Below are 23188 nucleotides of genomic sequence, written 5' to 3' on the forward strand. Positions count from 1 at the left end.
TATTAGTGCTCTGTCCCCGTCATCGGGCTCAGTCTGTGTATATAGGCCGGTGAACCAGCGCTGAGCGACGGCTGTAGCCAATCGGTGCTTGTCAGAATGCTCTGAAATGTGAAACCCGCCTGCACTACATTTCCCAGTAGTTTCCCCAACCCCTGAAGAAGCCAGTGAAGCAGCGAAACGTGGCAGGATGATTCTATTGGAGCACTGTGATTTGTATCTGTCTGGCAGCTGGATAATAAAAGAAGGGGTTCAGTATCCGGAGATTAAAGCCCCTGACACAATCCATAGGTCCCACAGGGCGGTATACAGGTGCACCCACAATGTCAGGTCACCTGACTGCTGAGTATCTGCAGCTTATACACATGTAACACTCGGAAACAGCGATATCGGCGGAGACTCCCGGTATGATACGTGTCTGCAGAGGATGTGATAAACCCAAATCATGAGGACATCCAGTGGTCTCCAACAACATGGCCGCCAGTGGAGACCGGACGTCTTCTGCAGTCACATGACGGCACTTACACATGACGTCACATCCGGGCAGCCGCACACCTGCAACTTCCGGTGTGAGGGACGTGGGAACGTTCAATTCTGTACCCATGAGGTTCAGTTTTCTACGGTGTTACCATGGAAACCCGGGTGACAGCGACACAGCCCCCTGCCAGAAAAATGGTGACCCCTACAGTGACACAGATGAACGCGGAGTTTGTCTCCCAGGTGAGCGCTCTGCGGCTGGTTACCGGCACCGTGGCTTGCTGTGTGGTCCAGGGCTGCCATCACCTGTGTGGAGCCTCAGGTTTGGACATTCATGTTTGCCAGGATCCTGTTGGTGAATATCTTCCCTTAAGTTTACCATTCAGGCACCTGGTAAAGCTGGGTGACAACTCTGTAGGACTTCTAATTGCATCCATGTTGGTTGTAATCTGAACGGCGCACCTTCTGCTGTTTAGTGAGGTTGTCCAGTGTTGGGGCAATAGTCTGCAGCCACATAAGACTGGCGGATTGTGAGAGCGCGCGGTGCCCAAACCATCACCCTGTATGTCCAGTGTGTCCTAGAGGGACTGCGCCCCCCCATCATCCTGTATGTCCAGGGTGTCCTAGAGGGACTGCGCCCCCCCATCATCCTGTATGTCCAGGGTGTCCTAGAGGGACTGCGCCCCCCATCATCCTGTATGTCCAGGGTGTCCTAGAGGGACTGCGCCCCCCATCATCCTGTATGTCCAGGGTGTCCTAGAGGGACTGCGCCCCCCCATCATCCTGTATGTCCAGGGTGTCCTAGAGGGACTGCGCCCCCCATCATCCTGTATGTCCAGGGTGTCCTAGAGGGACTGCGCCCCCCATCATCCTGTGTGTCCAGGGTGTCCTAGAGGGACTGCGCCCCCCATCATCCTGTATGTCCAGGGTGTCCTAGAGGGACTGCGCCCCCCATCATCCTGTATGTCCAGGGTGTCCTAGAGGGACTGCGCCCCCCCATCATCCTGTATGTCCAGGGTGTCCTAGAGGGACTGCGCCCCCCATCATCCTGTATGTCCAGGGTGTCCTAGAGGGACTGCGCCCCCCATCATCCTGTGTGTCCAGGGTGTCCTAGAGGGACTGCGCCCCCCATCATCCTGTATGTCCAGGGTGTCCTAGAGGGACTGCGCACCCCATCATCCTGTATGTCCAGGGTGTCCTAGAGGGACTGCGCCCCCCATCATCCTGTATGTCCAGTGTGTCCTAGAGGGACTGCGCCCCCCCATCATCCTGTATGTCCAGGGTGTCCTAGAGGGACTGCGCCCCCCATCATCCTGTATGCCTAGTGTGTCCTAGAGGGACTGCGCACCCCATCACCCTGTATGTCCAGTGTGTCCTAGAGGGACTGCGCACCCCATCACCCTGTATGTCCAGGGTGTCCTAGAAGGACTGCACCCCCCATCATCCTGTATGTCCAGGGTGTCCTAGAGGGACTGCGCCCCCCATCATCCTGTATGTCCAGGGTGTCCTAGAGGGACTGCGCCCCCCATCATCCTGTATGTCCAGGGTGTCCTAGAGGGACTGCGCCCCCCATCATCCTGTATGTCCAGGGTGTCCTAGAGGGACTGCGCCCCCCCATCATCCTGTATGTCCAGGGTGTCCTAGAGGGACTGCGCCCCCCCATCATCCTGTATGTCCAGGGTGTCCTAGAGGGACTGCGCCCCCCATCATCCTGTATGTCCAGTGTGTCCTAGAGGGACTGCGCACCCCATCACCCTGTATGTCCAGGGTGTCCTAGAAGGACTGCACCCCCCATCATCCTGTATGTCCAGGGTGTCCTAGAGGGACTGCGCCCCCCATCATCCTGTATGTCCAGGGTGTCCTAGAAGGACTGCACCCCCCATCATCCTGTATGTCCAGGGTGTCCTAGAGGGACTGCGCCCCCCATCATCCTGTATGTCCAGGGTGTCCTAGAGGGACTGCGCCCCCCCATCATCCTGTATGTCCAGGGTGTCCTAGAGGGACTGCGCCCCCCCATCATCCTGTATGTCCAGGGTGTCCTAGAGGGACTGCGCCCCCCATCATCCTGTATGTCCAGTGTGTCCTAGAGGGACTGCGCACCCCATCACCCTGTATGTCCAGGGTGTCCTAGAAGGACTGCACCCCCCATCATCCTGTATGTCCAGGGTGTCCTAGAGGGACTGCGCCCCCCATCATCCTGTATGTCCAGGGTGTCCTAGAAGGACTGCACCCCCCATCATCCTGTATGTCCAGGGTGTCCTAGAGGGACTGCGCCCCCCATCATCCTGTATGTCCAGGGTGTCCTAGAGGGACTGCACCCCCCATCATCCTGTATGTCCAGGGTGTCCTAGAGGGACTGCGCCCCCCATCATCCTGTATGTCCAGTGTGTCCTAGAGGGACTGCGCACCCCATCATCCTGTATGTCCAGGGTGTCCTAGAAGGACTGCACCCCCCATCATCCTGTATGTCCAGGGTGTCCTAGAGGGACTGCGCCCCCCATCATCCTGTATGTCCAGTGTGTCCTAGAGGGACTGCGCACCCCATCACCCTGTATGTCCAGGGTGTCCTAGAAGGACTGCGCACCCCATCACCCTGTATGTCCAGGGTGTCCTAGAAGGACTGCACCCCCCATCATCCTGTATGTCCAGGGTGTCCTAGAGGGACTGCACCCCCCATCATCCTGTATGTCCAGGGTGTCCTAGAAGGACTGCGCCCCCCATCATCCTGTATGTCCAGGGTGTCCTAGAGGGACTGCGCACCCCATCATCCTGTATGTCCAGTGTGTCCTAGAGGGACTGCGCCCCCCATCATCCTGTATGTCCAGGGTGTCCTAGAGGGACTGCGCCCCCCATCATCCTGTATGTCCAGTGTGTCCTAGAGGGACTGCGCCCCCCATCATCCTGTATGTCCAGGGTGTCCTAGAGGGACTGCGCCCCCCATCATCCTGTATGTCCAGTGTGTCCTAGAGGGACTGCGCACCCCATCATCCTGTATGTCCAGGGTGTCCTAGAGGGACTGCGCACCCCATCATCCTGTATGTCCAGGGTGTCCTAGAAGGACTGCACACCCCATCACCCTGTATGTCCAGGGTGTCCTAGAAGGACTGCACACCCCATCATCCTGTATGTCCAGTGTGTCCTAGAGGGACTGCGCCCCCCATCATCCTGTATGTCCAGTGTGTCCTAGAGGGACTGCGCACCCCATCACCCTGTATGTCCAGGGTGTCCTAGAAGGACTGCGCCCCCCATCACCCTGTATGTCCAGGGTGTCCTAGAAGGACTGCGCCCCCCATCACCCTGTATGTCCAGGGTGTCCTAGAAGGACTGCACCCCCCATCATCCTGTATGCCTAGTGTGTCCTAGAGGGACTGCGCACCCCATCACCCTGTATGTCCAGGGTGTCCTAGAAGGACTGCACCCCCCATCATCCTGTATGTCCAGGGTGTCCTAGAAGGACTGCACCCCCCATCATCCTGTATGCCTAGTGTGTCCTAGAGGGACTGCGCACCCCATCACCCTGTATGTCCAGGGTGTCCTAGAAGGACTGCGCCCCCCATCATCCTGTATGTCCAGGGTGTCCTAGAAGGACTGCACCCCCCATCATCCTGTATGCCTAGTGTGTCCTAGAGGGACTGCGCACCCCATCACCCTGTATGTCCAGGGTGTCCTAGAAGGACTGCGCCCCCCATCATCCTGTATGTCCAGGGTGTCCTAGAAGGACTGCACCCCCCATCATCCTGTATGCCTAGTGTGTCCTAGAGGGACTGCGCACCCCATCATCCTGTATGTCCAGGGTGTCCTAGAAGGACTGCACACCCCCTGCACAGGTCCCTGCTCGCAAGCTTACAATCTACATGGAAGCATTCAGTCGTTTTGGGTCGGAGTCTATAAGTATGGCACATCTAAAATTGTCAATCTTTGCCCGCTTGTCCATGCAGTAGCTCCAAATCTGTCAGATTGTGAGGGTATTTCCTGTGTATAGTGTGTATAGCACCCTCTTCAGATAACGCACAGATGCTCAATGAAACTCTGATCCGGGCCACTTTAATCTTCTTCTGGTGAAGCCATTCTCCTGCTGATTTAGAGGAATGCTTAATGTTGTCTAGCTGAAATGTGAAATTCTTTTTCTCCTTTTTAGCAGAGGCCTGAAGATTTTTTTTGAAAAGGCGCATGTCCTTTAGTGAATCTCACGCATTTGAAAAGTGGCAAGCGCCTAGCCAGAAGTCTCACTCCGGTTGGGCATTGGAGTAAGATTTGTGGCGTAAGTAATGCCGCTGCTGATTGTGAATTTGATGAGCGGAGGTGGCCCACTCTCTATCCCACGCCTACCTCTGCCCACTTTATCGGAGCTGGGTGAAAATGGTGTGAGACTGACAAAAGCCGCAAAGTTTTGTGACTTTTTAAATATTTTTTTCTCCAGATTTATGGCCTAAAAGCTTTCATGAAATTGCAACTAAAAAAAATGTTATGAAAATCCTACTAGAACAGCTAAACTTTGGGGGGTTAATCAGAACTCCTGGTTTTCGCTTATAAATACTGGTGTAAAATACTGACCAAATATTGAATGTGTGAATTTTGCCTTATAGTACAGAAGAAACCCCACAATCTGGTGTTATCGCAGTGGAATCTGTAAATCAGTAGCCAAGTTTTCTTCAGTTTTTAAACCTGCAGCGTGGCCTTTCTAGCATTGTGCTGTTGGGCGTGTTATTCATGTAATACGGGAGGTTTTTATTCTAGAGCTGTGGGCCACTACTTTTACATTGATGGCCTATACTTGGGATAGGTCATCAATGTCTGATCAGTTGGCTGCCGATCAGCTGTTATCAGTGTTGGCAGCCATCGTCCAAAAGTACTTCATAGAATTTTAGTTGGAAGAGACCTCAAGGGTCATCGGATCCAACCCCCCGCTCAATGCATTAGTCACTAAACCATCTTAGACAGATGTCTGTCCAGCCTCTGAAGACTTCCATTGAAGGAGAACTCGCCACCTCTCGTGGCAGCCTGTTCCACTTATTGATCACCCTCACTGTCAAAAAGGTTTTTTCTAATATTTAATCTGTATCTTCTCCCTTTCAGTTTCGGTCCATTTCTTCTCGTGTTTCCATGTGCAAATGAGAATAATGATGAACCTTCTACACTGTGACAGCCCTTTTATTTGTAGACAGCTGTTAAGTCTCCCCTTAGTCTTTGTTTTTGAAATCTAAACATTCCCAGATCCTTTAATCGCTACTCATAGGACTTGTAGCTCTTCTCTGACGTTGCTCCACTTTTTCAATGTCTGTTTTAAAAATTGGTGCCAAGAGCTGGACACAGTATTCCAGATGAGGCCTGACCAAGGAGGAGTAGAGGGGGATAATTACTTCATGTAATGAAGACTCTATGGTTCTCTTAATACATCCTAGAACTGTGTTTGCCCTTTTTGCTGCTGCATCACACTGTTGACTCATGTGCAGTATACCCAGGTCTTTTTCACGCGAGCTGCTGCTTAGTTCTATTCCTCCCATTCTGTAAATGTAATTTTTGTTTTTCTTGGCCTGATATAGATACTTGTACTTCTCTTTGGGCAATGACTAATAGAATGGTATTTATCATTGTTCAAGCTTATCTAGATCATTCTGAATCCTTTTTCTCTCTTTAGTGTAAAGGTACCGTCACACTCAGCGATGCTGCAGCGATATAGACAACGAGCCGATCGCTGGAGCGTCGCTGTTTAGGTCGCTAGGAGACGTCAAACACAGCAACTCCAGAACGATGCAGGAGCGATCCAGTGACGTAACGGTGACTCACTTATCGTTCTCGCTGGTTGTTAGCTCCATGTAAAACATTGCTGGCATCGTTGCTTTTGCTGTCAAACATGACGATACACGCCGACCTGACGACCAAATAAAGTTCTGGACTTCTAGCTCCGACCAGCGATGGCACAGCGGGATCCAGATCGCTGCTGCGTGTCAAACACAATGAGATCGCTATCCAGGACGCTGCAACGTCACAGATCGTTGTCGTTCTCGTTGTAAAGTTGCTGAGTGTGACGGTACCTTTAGCTATTCCTCCTAGCTTTGCATTGTCTGCAAATTTAATTAGTTTACATTCCGTTCCTTTATCTAGATCATTTATAAAAATGTTGAACAACTCTTTCTTGCAGAAGTGATTGTAGTGCCCTGTGGTAGGCAGCTACTACAGGCGGATGGCCAGCTCCGCAAGTAAGTACTTCTGGCCACCAACACTGACAACAGCTGATCATCAGGGCTGCTGGGTATTGGACCCCAACCTATCTGGCATTGATGACCTATCCTAAGGGTAGGCAATGGACTTGTGACATTCTCAATAAGTTTGATGTTTCACATGACCCTCTTACCATTGGAAAAAATAAAGTTGGTTCCAAAATGGCCAACTTCAAAATGGCCGCCATATTCACCATCCATCTTGAAAAGTTTCCCCCTCCCATATACTAATGTGCCACAAACAGGAAGTTGATAACATCAACCACTCCCATTTTATTTAGGTGTATCCATATACATGGCCCACCCTGTAGTGTGTGTATAATGTATAAATTATATCTAGGGCAGCATGGCAGCTCTGTGGTTAGCACTGTTGCAGCGCTGGGGTCCTTACTTAGTGCCCAACCAAAGACAACATCTGCAAGGAGTTTGTATGTTCTCTCTTGTTTCCGTGGATTTACTCCTGGTTTTCCATTTTTCTCCCACATTCCAAAGGCATACTGGTAAGGATGAGGTCTGTAAAGCGCTGTGGGACATACATGAGTAAAATAATTGCATATTTCATGTTCATTTCAGCTGGCTAAATCCTATTGGGCCCCTCATTCGAAGAAGAAACTTCCTTTTGACTGTAAGGTAAGAAATCAGCGTAATATCTTTTCGTACCGTTTGATAGACTGAGGACATCTGCTCGGATGTGATGTGTTGGGAAGTAGGTCTCATGCTTAGCATACATACTTAATTCGGAAGTTGCGTCTTATTGAGAACCACTTAAAATGGTTATTCACAATATTTAATGTCATCACCGCTTCACAGTTTAGGGGTCTGAATGCTGGGAATTCCGCTAATCCAGAGAGCGTGGCTTTGAAGTGCCCAGACGGAATTGAGCAGTGACCATGTACAAGCACCACCTCTCCATTCATTCTCTGTGGGGTGCTGGAGATAGTGGAGAATTGACCACGTACAAGCACCATCACTCTATTCATTCTCTGTGGTGTACTAAAGATAGTGGAACAGTGACCACGTACAAGCACCACCACTATTCATTCTCTTTGGTGTACTAAAGATAGTGGAACAGTGACCACGTACAAGCACCACTCCATTCATTCTCTGGGGTGTACTAAAGATAGTGGAACAGTGACCACGTACAAGCACCACCACTCTATTCATTCTTTGTGGTGTACTAAAGATAGTTGAACAGTGACCACGTACAAGCACCACTCCATTCATTCTCTGGGGTGTACTAAAGATAGTGGAACAGTGACCACGTACAAGCACCACTCCATTCATTCTCTGTGGTGTAGTAAAGATAGTGGAACAGTGACCACGTACAAGCACCACTCCATTCATTCTCTGTGGTGTACTAAAGAGAGTGGAACAGTGGCCACATACAAGCACCACTCCATTCATTCTCTGTGGTGTAGTAAAGATAGTGGAACAGTGACCACGTACAAGCACCACCACTCCATTCATTCTCTGTGGTGTACTAAAGATAGTGGAACAGTGACCACGTACAAGCACCACTCCATTCATTCTCTGTGGTGTACTAAAGATAGTGGAACAGTGACCACGTACAAGCACCATTCCATTCATTCTCTGTGGTGTACTAAAGATAGTGGAACAGTGACCACGTACAAGCACCACCACTCCATTCATTCTCTGTGGTGTACTAAAGATAGTGGAACAGTGGCCATGTACAAGCACCACCACTCTCTTCATTCTCTGTGGTGTACTAAAGATAGTGGAACAGTGGCCACGTACAGGCACCACCACTCTATTCATTCTCTGTGGTGTACTAAACATAGTGGAACAGTGGCCACGTACAGGCACCACCACTCTATTCATTCTCTGTGGTGTACTAAACATAGTGGAACAGTGACCACGTACGGGCACCACCACTCTATTCATTCTCTGTGGTGTACTATAGATAGTGGAACAGTGGCCACGTACAGGCACCACCACTATTCATTCTCTGTGGTGTACTAAAGTAGTAGAACAGTGGCCACGTACAGGCACCACCACTATTCATTCTCTGTGGTGTACTAAAGATAGTGGAACAGTGGCCACGTACAAGCACCACCACTATTCATTCTCTGTGGTGTACTAAAGTAGTGGAACAGTGGCCACGTACAGTCACCACGACTATTCATTCTCTGTGGTGTACTAAAGATAGTGGAACAGTGGCCACATACAAGCACCACCACTATTCATTCTCTGTGGTGTACTAAAGTAGTGGAACAGTGGCCACGTACAGGCACCACGACTATTCATTCTCTGTGGTGTACTAAAGATAGTGGAACAGTGGCCACGTACAAGCACCACTCCATTCATTCTCTGTGGTGTACTAAACATAGTGGAACAGTGACCACGTACAGGCACCACCACTCTATTCATTCTCTGTGGTGTACTATAGATAGTGGAACAGTGGCCACGTACAGGCACCACCACTATTCATTCTCTGTGGTGTACTAAAGTAGTAGAACAGTGGCCACGTACAGGCACCACGACTATTCATTCTCTGTGGTGTACTAAAGATAGTGGAACAGTGGCCACGTACAAGCACCACCACTATTCATTCTCTGTGGTGTACTAAAGTAGTGGAACAGTGGCCACGTACAGTCACCACGACTATTCATTCTCTGTGGTGTACTAAAGATAGTGGAACAGTGGCCACGTACAAGCACCACCACTATTCATTCTCTGTGGTGTACTAAAGTAGTGGAACAGTGGCCACGTACAGGCACCACGACTATTCATTCTCTGTGGTGTACTAAAGATAGTGGAACAGTGGCCACGTACAAGCACCACCACTCTATTCATTCTCTGTGGTGTACTAAAGATAGTGGAACAGTGACCACGTACAGGCACCACCACTATTCATTCTCTGTGGTGTACTAAAGATAGTGGAACAGTGGCCACGTACAGGCACCACGACTATTCATTCTCTGTGGTGTACTAAAGTAGTGGAACAGTGGCCACGTACAGGCACCACCACTATTCATTCTCTGTGGTGTACTAAAGTAGTAGAACAGTGGCCACGTACAGGCACCACGACTATTCATTCTCTGTGGTGTACTAAAGATAGTGGAACAGTGGCCACGTACAAGCACCACCACTCTATTCATTCTCTGTGGTGTACTAAAGATAGTGGAACAGTGACCACGTACAGGCACCACCACTATTCATTCTCTGTGGGGTACTAAAGATAGTGGAACAGTGGCCACGTACAGGCACCACCACTATTCATTCTCTGTGGTGTACTAAAGATAGTGGAACAGTGGCCACGTACAGGCACCACCACTATTCATTCTCTGTGGTGTACTAAAGATAGTGGAACAGTGGCCACGTACAGGCACCACCACTATTCATTCTCTGTGGTGTACTAAAGATAGTGGAACAGTGGCCACGTACAGGCACCACTCCATTCATTCTCTGTGGTGTACTAAAGATAGTGGAACAGTGGCCACGTACAGGCACCACCACTATTCATTCTCTGTGGTGTACTAAAGATAGTGGAACAGTGGCCACGTACAGGCACCACCACTATTCATTCTCTGTGGTGTACTAAAGATAGTGGAACAGTGGCCACGTACAGGCACCACCACTATTCATTCTCTGTGGTGTACTAAAGATAGTGGAACAGTGGCCACGTACAGGCACCACCACTATTCATTCTCTGTGGGGTACTGGAGACTTTCTTTGGCATTTTACAGCCCAGTTTTCAGCATTGATGCGGGACCCAGCAGTGAAACCCCCTAATCGATAAATGTAATTTCTTACCATGCCGCAGCTCCAGAAGACTTCGTGGAAGTAATGTATAGAAATTATCTTCAGATTCTGACTGTCAGAGATGAAGTTACTGACTAAGTTCCTCCAGCTCCTGTCTTTTAGAAACAACCCTTCATGTCTTGTGAATCCGAAGCATCTGTCACGTCATTGCACTAGAAGATATGATGGTGGCAGATGTTTGTGCGGTCAAGCATTGGGAGTGGACGGGATGCATGGTTCAGCTCAGCTTTGTTAGGAAGCTGCACTAATACCAGTGTATAGCATGTAACATCCTCCATGGTTATTTACCCCAATCCCTCCCAATATGAGATGAGGATTCACACAAAAGGAAATGACTTCTCTCCTGACATCAAAAACAATCAATGAAAGTTCAGTGATGTCCACTACTAATGATAAGCACATGGCCGTGAGTCCTCCCGTCATCTCTCTGCATTTATGTGTTTTGTTTTAGGTTATAGAAGACATATACGTCAAAGAAATTGTCAAGTCTCGGTATGGATTAATATTTTTTTTATTTTTTCCTCATAAGTCTAAGTCTTTGAATTTGCCTCTTTGGTCAGTTTGTTTACAGTATAAAGCTTTCATTTAGTATCAGCCATTATTATACATTGCTGCCTAATGATGAAATGGGAACTGCATCAAATAGTATTGTTTGGCTGTGGAAAAGGTGTACAATTTTCCAAACTTTCTTGAAAATTTATTTTCATCTTTTTTTAAGATTTCTTCTTGCAGTCGATTTAAAAGGAATTTTCATTGATTCTTTACAAGTGATGAAACTCTTGTCTGCTCATGTGGGCACAATAGCATCCCCGTCACGGCTTTTGATTAGCTGGGGCTGGCATCTGTGTGTCACATCGCACAAGTAACGTTGCTCCAGCCCTGACAAATCAAATGCCACCCCAGTGATGCAGGAAGGTAGGAGATTCGCTAGCCTCCTATCCAGCTGCCTGGTACCACTGACCTGAACTCTGGGCCGGAATCCGACGAATAGATCAGCTCATCTCTGCTCTTTGCTAATCCTGAGCTTTTGTCCATCACCGTAGCAGCACAGATTTTGCTCTCCTACTGGGTGAAGATTCATTTAGACAAGCTGATATCAATTATTATCAAACTATTGGACAATCCCTTTAATAGAGAACTTGGTGCAAGGTGCTGATCCCAATTGCGCCCCATCTGATGCTGCCAGCATCCTCGACAGCATCGCAGGGGCACAATTGCTGTCCGGATCATGCTGTGTGTACAAGCTGTATAGCAAACAGCCTTCAAGCGTGTGCTCCTTTCCTAGGAAACCGGCCACTGTCATAGACCGTATAGTGGCTGATAACCCGGGCAATGAGCAGTTAACTATAGAATGAAGAATCTTTCAGTTTTTGAGAACACAGAAGATTCTTAATAGGAGGTAAATTGCAAATTTGCTTGTTTTTAACTGGCTCTTCGAAGTCTTAGCCATTTATGAACATGAGAGAATCTCTTTTAAAGGAGTTGTCCATTATAGAAAAAATATAAAAAGGCAAGGTGTATGATAAAACAATGTCTGCCCATTCAGGATTTGGTAGCTACAGTTTCTTTTAACTGTTGGACAGTGATGGTTACTCCCTGACATGGATGGGCTGGGCCCACATTGATGGGCTGGGCCCACGTTGATGGGCTGGGCCTGCCTGATTGGGCTGGGTCCGCCTGGATGGGGCTGGGTCCGCCTGGATGGGGCTGGGTCCGCCTGGATGGGGCTGGGTCCGCCTGGATGGGGCTGGGTCCGCCTGGATGGGGCTGGGTCCGCCTGGATGGGGCTGGGTCCGCCTGGATGGGGCTGGGTCCGCCTGGATGGGGCTGGGTCCGCCTGGATGGGGCTGGGTCCGCCTGGATGGGGCTGGGTCCGCCTGGATGGGGCTGGGTCCGCCTGGATGGGGCTGGGTCCGCCTGGATGGGGCTGGGTCCGCCTGGATGGGGCAGGACCTTTCAGTGAGGGGCGGGGCCCCTCAGAGACAGGCAGGGCCTGCAGCGGTGTTTTTGTTGCCCTGCCTATAGGAAATGATTGAAGTACTACACAATCCCTTTACAGCCAGAATGCTCTGGGGTTTATTAGGCTGGGCCTGTAGGTGTTGATTTGTAGGCATGCGGTATGCCCATACAGCTCATCTACCCCACAGATACTGTCCACCTCCGGATATCTGGGGGAGTGAAGCAAAGCCTTGTTTTGTGGTCTCGTTGGTGCGTGAGTTACTTATTTCTCTTCTATACTTTCTGTTACAGATTTGCTATAAGGAAGATAATGCTTCTGGAATTCAGGTGAGGAGGAAATCTTATGTCGTGTGTTGTTTGCCGTTAAGATTTTAACCTTCCCGTCATGGCAATTTTTTTTTTTTTCTCATTCATTTTTTTCCTTCCCTTCATCCAAAAGCCACAAACATGTATGGAGATTGTGGCAGTCACTAGCCCCTTTTTCCTTTTCCACTCTTGACCCCTCACTTGCCAGGGGGAATTCATGGCATGTTCTGAGAAAGAGACTTCTCTGTGTAACAAGACACTCCAAAGTTTCTTATCACCAATTGTGTGTCTTTTTAGTTGCAAGAAAATCAGTGGGGTCTGCACTCTGAGAGTACCACCGATGGCTCAAATCCTGAGATGTGTGCAGCTCCAGACAGGAGCTCACACAGAGCGGAGCATGGATGCAGTAGAAAGCCTCTGCTCAGTATTATATATACATTCTGCTCCGTGTGAACTGTGTACTACTGTCTCCTGAGTAGCACACATCTTATTTTTTTTTTTGAGTGATCGATGGGGGTCTCGGGCCTCAGATCCCCACCGATCTGCTTGCAATTAAAAAAAAAAGTAGAAATGGTTTACTTTTTAAATGACCTGAAAAAAACAGTCTGGAGCAGTTTTTATTAGACTCTGCTTTGTTCTGTCCTTTTTAGTTATTTTTTCTGGAAACGTTTTTAATAAATTGAGACTTTTGTGTTACGATTTTTCTTGATTATTTCCAACCCGCACTTTTTGAGATTTGTATTCCACCTTCTACATATTGGTTAAAATCATTAAAACCCATCAGCGACACTCCATGCTGTGGTCGATGTCGACTGTATCTATCCTGGTAGCACTCGTGGCTGTTGCAGCATACTTGCGGTACTTGTTTTATTTGTTGCCATCTTATAATGCCACGTAAAGTCTCTGCCCTCCTCCGTACACTGTGTGCTCACGTATTAGGCAATTTGTGATGATAAACCTTAATATTGAAGAAGGCTAAAGTGAGTGAGGTTTTGTCTTTCTTAGAATATCTGTACAGAATTATTGGGCCATGCGAATGCGAACATATAACTCTTAAAATATACATATATTGACCCTAAAATCACACCAAAAGAAACCTTAGTGCACAAATAGTTGTATACATACAGATAATTTCAAACTATATTTCATAAATGACTGTGTCAATGAGTCAAGTAGAGTACAGTCACAAGTGCTCCAACAGAGTGCCACTATCCTTGTCTCCCCTTGCGGAATTATTGGGCGACCTAAAGAAAATCGTAAAGTTTTCCATCTCAGTTGTTTATTTTCATCTGTTACAGTGATAACTAAATAACTCAATGTACAAAAATACATTTCTGACATTTCACAAAAAAGCTTCATCCATGGAGTATGTCAGTTTCTTAATCAACTTTTTGGGCTGCACCAACCACATCCTCCAGACACTGATCAAAGAGGTGACTGTTTTACTTCACCATAAATTTCCCATTTAAGAAGGGCTCATAAGTTCTCAATGGGGTTTAGGTCAGGTGAGGATGGGACCGGGTCATATTCTTTCATCTTTAAAGGGAACCTGTCAGGAGGTTTGGCTGATATAACATGTGGCCACTAAGCCCCCGATCCAACCTGAAAGATAAGAAAAATATTTTTTATTATACTCACCCGGGGGGCGGTCCGGTGCAGGGCGGTCGGGTCCGATAGGTGTCGCAGGTCCGCGTCTGGCGCGTCCCTTCTTCTTGTGATGCCGCCCTCCTGTTGCTTCATCGCTCCCCGGCATTGCGCTCCTGCGCAGGCGTACTTAATCTGCCCTGTTGAGGGCAGACCAAAGTACTGCAGTGCGCAGGCGCTGGGAAAGGTCCGAGATGCCCAGCACTTGCGCACTGCAGTACTTTATTCTGCCCTTAACAGGGTAGATAAGTATGCCTGCACAGGAGCTCGGTGTCGGGGAGAGATGAAGCAACAGGAGGGCAGCAATCATAAGAAGATTAAAGGTGCCGGATCCGGACCTGCGACACCCAATGGACCAGACTGCCGCAAACCTCCCCTCCGGGTGAGTATAATAAAACTTATTTTTCTTATCTTTCAGGTTGGATCGGGGGCTTATCTACAGCATTATAGAATGCTGTAGATAAGCCCTGAAAGGCAGTGGCAGCATCTTATATTGGCTAAAACTGCTGACAGGTTCCCTTTAGGGCCATTACCGTCAGCCGAGCTGTAGAGACTTCGATGCTGCGATGGACCATTGTCCTGCATAAAAATCATGGTTTTGTTGAAAGATGCAGACTTTTTCGTTATAACTGCTTGACGAAAGATTCTTTTAAAACTGGCAGTAGGTTTGGGAGTTGATTTTGAGTACATGTTCAACCCAAAAAGGTTCAACTATCTCATCTTTAATATTCCCAGCCCATAACAGTGCCCACCTCCACCCTACTTGCGTCTGTGTAGAAGTGGAGGTGTGTGTCCTTTGCTGGTCCAGCCTTGACCCATCTTGGGTGTCAAGAGTGACTCGCATCTTATCAGTCCATAAAGCCTTTGAACAATCTATCTTCAAATATTTTTTGGCCAAATTTTGACATTTCCCCTTCTGTGTCTTGCTCAGTGGTGGTCGGATTCAGCCTTCCTCACCTCGGCCATGTCTCTGAGCACTGATCACCTTGTTCTTCTGTGTCTTGCTCATTGGTGGTCGGTATCAGCCTTCCTTACCTCGGCCATGTCTCTGAGCACTGAACACCTTGTTCTTCTGTGTCTTGCTCATTGGTGGTCGGTATCAACCTTCCTTACCTCGTCAATGTCTCTGAGCACTGAACACCTTGTACCTCTGTGTCTTGCTCAGTGGTGGTCATGTTCAGCCTTCCTTAACTCCGCCATGTCTCTGAGCACTGATCACCTTGTTCTTCTGTGTCTTGCTCATTGGTGGTCGGTATCAACCTTCCTTACCTCGTCAATGTCTCTGATCACTGAACACCTTGTACTTCTGTATGTTGCTCAGTGGTGGTCGTGTTCAGCCTTCCTTACCTTAGCCATGTCTCTGAGCACTGAACACCTTGTACTTCTGGGCCTCCAGGGAGGTTGCAGTTCTGGAATTTGATAGCCCTTGAGGATAATAGCTTCCTGATCGGTTCTTCTCACATCTTCGGCAGTTAATGAGCGTCTTTTTTTATGAACACATGTTTTGTAACCCTGGTGACTATTTGTAACTAAACTTTTGATGTTTCTGTTAGCATGGCCCAATATCATAGCAATTTCAGGAGTGCTGCATCACTCTGTAAGACTTGTAACAAGGAGGGTCATTAGGAAATGTATGGTGGCCACTTCATTCATCTTGCCCATTTTAATACTTCGCTTAGTTTGTCTGAAGTCCTAAACAATGTAATTTGCATTTACAACAGTCAATACTTGGAAAACTACCTGTGGTTGAATTACTCACCTGACGTATCCAGTAAAGCGTACCTTATGTCCATCTGCTGTATGGTAAATGAGAAATTTCGGGAGAATGTCCCTGCCTGGGAGGTAAGAGCTGTGAAGTCTTGACACTTCCTTTATTTAAAAAGAATTTAACACATGTTTATGTTTTGCCTTGGTAGTAGGGCTTGTAATTATTTTTCATCATGTTAACTAGTGTTTTATTTAAAAAAAACAAAACAGATAAGTGATATATAAATGCCTAAACGACAGCTTATTATATGTGCGACACATGCTATTCTCTGCTACGTGTCATTCAATGTTCGTGACTTTATTTGTACGTGAAAAATGAAAAGCGGATTAGATTTTCATCAGCGTTTGAGCCGTTTCAGTTTTTATCACCGGTGATTTTCTTTTTTTAATCAAATTGTATGTCTTCTCATTTACACTATAGTGCTAGAATTGGACCTCGCGCGAATGACATCCCCGCACTGTCTGTACTTTTCACAGACGCAGACTTGTACTGGTGATTTTGCTCTTGGAGTCAAATAAAAAATGGATGTTTCTCCATGATTCTTTTTCAGGATATGGTGCCCCCCCCCCCCAAAACAAAGAAATGAACAGCTGTGTACTTTGTACTGGGTCATGTTCTATCTGTGAAAATCACAGAAGGAACTTGTACATGTTTCATGGACAGATGAATGAGGCCTTAGGATCTTCTGAGTCTGTGAGGTTGTGCAGTCTGCAGGTTATAGATCAGAAAGAGCTGAGCAGAGTCCTATGTAGTTTTGTTAGAAAAAGTTTTATTATACCCTGTCACTTATTCATTAAAATCCCTGTTCATTCTGAGCTCATCAGTCCAGTGGGCGGTGCTCATCAGTCCTGTGGGCGGTGCTAATCAGTGATCGATAGCCTACCCTGTGGGGGCGTGCCTGGCATAACTGATGAGCATAGGCTTAAAAAAGATTTCAGTACGCACACCTACATGGACTGCTTCAGTTTGTACCTAAACCTCATTTTATGTTAAGAGATTAAAGGGCTTGTCCATTGTAAACTAGTTATGATAGGAGTCAACTTGTTGATTAGTTGGAGTCCAACAGCTGGGATCTGCCGTTATCCCCTTAAAACTGGAGTGGCAGTGCGCTTGTTTGACCGCTGATCCATTCGTTGCCTATAGGCGCTGCGCTCTAGTTTTCCTGGCAGCTCCAAAATGACTAGATTAGCAGTTGGTCATCAGACCTAATAATTTTTTCCTGTAATGGGGATAAATAGTCCCCATTCTTCCAATCTGTCCGAATCCCAGCTGTCAGATCCCCCCCGATCAGTAAGTTATAGCTGTACTGCGTACAGATGACAGCATGTTTTCACCAGGCGACCCCTTTAAAATATAGCACAGATGATATGTTGTATAATGTGTGGTTTACATTTGTACTACTGCATCACTTGGAGTATTACAAAATATCATCTTGTGTTCATAAATGTACTTTGCTTTCTCTGAAAAATGTATTATCTGTAATTTTCAGACTTTCAAAAAGAAACCAGAGTATTTCCCCTCATTCTTCAAGTGTATTCTAGAGGCGTCTGTGGCTGAAGAGTCCGAGAACGACTTCTCATTACACGAGCGCACAATTTTACTTCTGTTCTTAGATCACTGCTTCAACAGTCTGGTAAGTGTCTGAATTTATGTTGGGATGTGCATCTCCTCTCTCTCTTCTGTCTGGTCTGGCATGGTTGGGATGTGCAGCCCCTCTCACTTCTGTCTGGTCTGGCATGGTTGGGATGTGCAGCTCCTCTCTGGTCTGGCATGGTTGGGATGTGCAGCTCCTCTCTCTTCTCTCTGGTCTGGCATGGTTGGGATGTGCAGCTCCTCTCTGGTCTGGCATGGTTGGGATGTGCAGCTCCTCTCTCTTCTCTCTGGTCTGGCATGGTTGGGATGTGCAGCTCCTCTCTCTTCTCTCTGGTCTGGCATGGTTGGGATGTGCAGCTCCTCTCTGGTCTGGCATGGTTGGGATGTGCAGCTCCTCTCTCTTCTCTCTGGTCTGGCATGGTTGGGATGTGCAGCTCCTCTCTCTTCTCTCTGGTCTGGCATGGTTGGGATGTGCATCTCCTCTCTCTCTCTTCTGTCTGGTCTGGCATGGTAGGGATGTGCATCTCCTCTCTCTTCTCTCTGGTCTTGCATGGTTGGGATGTGCAGCTCCTCTCTCTTTTGTCTGTTCTGGCATTGTTGGGATGTGCAGCCCCTCTCTCTTCAGTCTGGTCTGGCATCGTTTGGATGTGCAGCCCCTCTCTCTTCTGTCTTGTCTGGCATCGTTGGGATGTGCAGCTCCTCTCCTCTCTGGTCTGGCATCGTGGGATGTGCAGCTCCCGGACATGATGGCCATATGAATCTTGTGCCATGACTGTCATGTTCCCTAATATGAAGTGAATGTTCATCGCCCCATACTTTACGGTTCACTTGACACTCCTCGCCCGTGGCAGGGTGTGTACAGATTACCATCTGTAGTGAATTATGGTAACTATAGCAGAAGATGCAGTGCCCCCTCCATTTTTGGCAAATCCTATCTGTCGTTGTTGGACACTATATTTTCTGATAACCTGCTCTTTTTTTCTTTTTTCAGGAAGTTGATTTAATCCGTGGCCAGATCCAGCAGCTGATTTCCCTGCCTATGTGGATCTGCCTGCAGCCTGTAAGTATAGGCAGGCTGATTTATACACCATTGTTACATGGGCTCTATGTGTAATGATGCAGTGGTTAATTTCCTAATGTGCACTGATACCTTCTTACATTTATAGGCTCGGCTGGAGCAAGAATTGAAGAAAAGTCCAAAGTTGAAAAAGTTTTGGAACCTTATTAAGAAAACTGATGCTAAAATGGACGATAAGGCTCGTGAAGTGTATGTAAATATATCAGTAGGTCATGGAGACCAGTAATTCACAATGTACTAGTTCAGGCTGGGGATCTTCTTTTTCGTGTGTCAGCGTTTTGGATTAAAATGTAACCTTTATTTTATATCTCTAAAAGTTAAAATACTTAAAACAACAAAGGGAAAAAAAAGGAAAATAGGGGTGCAAGGTGCATACTTCAAACAATACTCAAAAGCTGTGGAGTGCATATAGACATATGGAGTTATACATGTATAAACTCCTATTAGAATATATTGGTCTGTGCCTTATAAGTATTACTGCATTACAGGCAGTCCCCGCAAGTTCCTCTGTGCATGGGTTATATATACAGACTAGACTCACTGGATAAGACCCAATGGGCAATCCTAATAATGCAGTAATACTTATAAGGCACAGACCAATATATTCTAATAGGAGTTTATACACTTATAACTCCATAAATCTATATGCACTCCACAGCTTTTGAGTATTGTTTGACTTGTGCACCTTGCACTTTGAGAAAGTGGGTTTCTCCATCACATTGGGGGACACAGCCCATGGGTGTTTGCTGCTGCCACTAGGAGGCTGACACTAAGTGATACAAAGAAAGTTCGCTCCTCCTCTGCAGTATACACTCTCCTGCTGGCTCTCAGCTAACCAGTTCTTGCTTAGTGTCTGTAGGAGGCACACTGCATCTGTTTTTTTCAGACATTCTTATTTTATATTTATTTTTTTATTCTTTTTTTGCCTTTTGCGCAAAAGGATTATTGGGGCGACGGCCCCTTTTAAGGGGGCCGATCTCCCGCAAAACCTCAACAGGCGAGTTTCAGCTCCCCGTATCCTCTCCTGTGATGTGGGATTCATGGCCGAGATAGCCCTGTGAAATCCTAGGAGAGCGAACCCTTCAGATACACAGAGGCCACCTTTTGATAGTCCGGCCGCCCTCTGCGCCACAACTGAATAACAGCGGTGCTGCATGGAGCTCCTTAGTCCCTCTCCACCTCCTCATCAAGAGGGCGACGGATCGAGGGTTACTGCACCTCCCCTCATACCTCGCCTGAAAAGGACCTCAGCGGTGAGTCTTGAGGGGGGTGGAGGGCTCCCGAGCACACCGCGGGCCTGGCCGCTAATTTAGTCCCCGACTTTGGCCCCAGCTAGGCCACAACTACGTCCACCGCGCGTCACACCTGAGGCCCCACCCACTGGTTTAGCGCTTCTCGCACACTGCGTGAAGCGCTCCACAAACTCTCGGCGGCCATCTTTGGAGCAAATGAGCCTCTGGACGCCGGCTACTGACTGCAGCATAAGGCACAGCGCTGCGACTGGACACCAGGACCTGGGTAGGTGCTCTGCACACTGACACAGGCCCTCCTCCTCCTGCATTTACAAACTGAGTGCCCTGCTATTGTAGCTGCACATAAAGTGCCCCTCAACAGTCCTGCAGTCTCTTTTGGAGGTAGCAGGTACAACATGTCTCTGCCTAAACCCTCCAAAAAATCTGTAAAAACGCATACGATATTTTTCACTTCTTGCACCTCCTGTCAGGCTGCGCTACCAAGCTGGCATACTGCTCCGCTCTGTCATGCTTGTGACCCTAAATGCGCTCAGGAGCCCCCGCCGCGATCGAGCCTGCGGTGACCAGCCCCCCTGAGTGGGCTTTGTCACTTTCGCAATCTATGGCTTCCTTGACTAAAGCAATCGAGTCCCTCCAGGATCCATCCAGGAGCAGGACCACTAATCCGCCTGCTCAGGAAACTTTCCCTACAGCAGGGGAATGTTCGTCCTGCAGGGGCCGCTCTCATTCCAGACACAAGTGGGCATCTAGGATGTGCGTTCGTAGCTCGTCCCCCAGGCCTTCTGATGCCTTGGCGTCCGTTAGCTCTGCTTCCCGCTCTCGCTCCCCAGGCACCTGTGCTGACCAGGACTCTGAAGCTGAGTCTGATGGGCCTCTTGATCTAGAGTTGCCAGGCTATCAGAGCACTATAGATAGTCTCATTGAGGCCGTCAACCAGTCACTTCAGGTTGATGAGGAGCCTGCGACCTCTAATACAGATAATTCGGTGTCCTTCAAAAGGACCAAGCGTCCTCACAGGGTGTTTGCCAATCACCCGGAATTCCAGGGCATAGTTCAGCGACATAGGGAGCGTCCGGACAAACGCTTTGCAGGTCAGAGGTCTCTGCAGTCCAAATATCCTTTTTCTCCTGACCTCCGCAAACAATGGACAGAATCCCCTCCTGTGGATCCTCCTGTTTCACGTTTGTCCTCCAAAACTCGTCTATCCCTGCCAGACGGATCTTCCAACAAAGATCCCACGGATCGCCTAGTTGACAGCCTCGCCCGCTCAGTGTTTGAAGCATCAGGCTCGGCACTCTTTCCCTCTTTCGTTGCTACCTGGGTAGCCAAAGCCGTGACTCTTTGGGCAGACTCTCTGTATAAGGCCTTACAGAACAGTGATCTCCCCTCTGACATAACGGAGCTAGCTAATCAAATTTCCTTGGCTGGCGATTACTTAGTAAACGCTTCCCTGGACGCAGCTAATTGCTCTGCACTTACAGCTTCAAGCGCTGTGGCGATTAAAAGAGCACTATGCCTGAGAAACTGGCTGCATCTAAAGTCCTTAACGACCCTTCCATATCTCAGTGGCCGCTTATTTGGTGAAAAGCTGGACCAACTGATTTCAGACGCTACAGGAGGGAAAAGTACTTCCCTTCCCCAGCAGAGATTCAGACAACCGTTCCGCCAACAGCCAAAGGCTCGCTTTCGGTCCTTTCGTGGCAATTACGCATGGTCCTCATCGGCCAGTTCCCCTGGTTCGGGGCTCCGTACCGTCAGAGACAAAAGCTCACAGGCCTCGCACAGGCCCAACCACTCCTGGAGGGGCCGCTCCACGCAGCCTAGATCTAGGGGATCCAGACCCCAAAGATCTTCTACTAAATGACTCGCAATCTCATCCGGACGACACCAGCAGAGTAGGCAGATGCCTTCTTTTTTTTCGCCATACCTGGCTTGCTGTCGTTCACGACGGGCGGGTCAGGGATATGGTGTCCTCCGGATACAAGATCGAATTTTCCTCTCCCCCTCCAACCCGGTTCTTTGCATCCTGGCCTCCCGAAGCGGGAACTCACGCTCTGGCTTTTTCCCAGGCCATCGAGTCACTCCGTCGAGACGGGGTCATTGTCCCTGTCCCAGAAGACGAAAGGTTCCACAGTTTTTATTTAAATCTGTTCATGGTCCCCAAAAAGGATGGAACAGTCAGGCCCATCCTGGACCTAAAGCTTTTAAACAGATTTGTCAAGGTCCGACATTTCAGGATGGAGTCTCTCCGTTCCATCATTGCCTCGATGGTGCAGGGCCAGTTCTTAGCCTCTATCGACATTCAGGATGCGTATCTTCACATCCCAATCTTCCCGCCTCACCAAAGGCTCCTTCACTTTGCTGTCCGCGAGGAACATTTTCAGTTCACAGCCTTACCTTTCGGCCTTGCCACCGCCCCCAGAGTTTTCACAAACTCATGGTGGCTGTCATGGCCATTCTACTCGGGGTTTAGTCGTGCTCCCCTATCTAGACGACCTGCTAGTCAAAGTTCCATCCTTCCCAGCCTGCGAGGAGTGCGTCCTCATTTCCTTGGATACTCTTTCTCGGCTGGACTGGTTGATCAACTTAAAAAAGTCGTCTCCTGTTCCACCTCAGTGGATCTCCCTCCTGGGCATGACTTTGGACACTTCCCGCGGGTTTTTGCTTCTCCTTCGGAACAAGGTCCTATCTCTTCAACAAGGGGTCCGGAGGCTCCGTCAACCATCCCCCTGTTTCATCTGTTTCGGCATGAGGATTCTCAGGAAGATGGCCGCAATGGAGGCAATTCCGTTTGCGCAACTGCACCTTCGTCCCCTTCAGCACGCACTGCTGGACGCATGGGATGGGAGTCCTTTCTCCCTCGACTGACCGTGTCCTCTAACCCCTCAGGTCAAGCAGACACTCCAATGGTGGTTGCTCCGAACCTCTCTTCTCCAAGGGAGGTCCTTCCTCCCAGTCCATTGGCTGGTAGTCACTACCGATGCCAGCCTACTCAGCTGGGGAGCGGTTTTTCGCATCACACTGCACAAGGGACCTGGACTTATCACAAGTCTCGCCTTCCAATCAATATCCTGGAGATCCGTGCGATTTGGCTGTCCCTGAGGCGGTT

At 48.4% G+C, this 23188-nt stretch overlaps 1 protein-coding gene across 1 annotated transcript in view; it reads left to right on the plus strand.

Moving 5' to 3' along the window:
• The first annotated feature begins 534 nt into the window (after window positions 1-534).
• The window catches only part of AQR (aquarius intron-binding spliceosomal factor), a 151906-nt gene continuing 129252 nt past the window's right edge, over window positions 535-23188 (plus strand). Inside the window, exons 1-8 of the mRNA XM_069732514.1 lie at window positions 535-717; window positions 7269-7325; window positions 10930-10970; window positions 12729-12764; window positions 16109-16229; window positions 17645-17788; window positions 18740-18808; window positions 18915-19015. Of these exons, the coding sequence (XP_069588615.1) occupies window positions 628-717; window positions 7269-7325; window positions 10930-10970; window positions 12729-12764; window positions 16109-16229; window positions 17645-17788; window positions 18740-18808; window positions 18915-19015 (659 nt within the window). The 5' untranslated portion in view covers window positions 535-627. The remainder of the gene's footprint in view (window positions 718-7268; window positions 7326-10929; window positions 10971-12728; window positions 12765-16108; window positions 16230-17644; window positions 17789-18739; window positions 18809-18914; window positions 19016-23188) is intronic.

Source organism: Ranitomeya imitator, chromosome 1 (assembly GCF_032444005.1).
Source record: "Ranitomeya imitator isolate aRanImi1 chromosome 1, aRanImi1.pri, whole genome shotgun sequence".
Classification (NCBI taxonomy): Eukaryota; Metazoa; Chordata; class Amphibia; order Anura; family Dendrobatidae; genus Ranitomeya; species Ranitomeya imitator.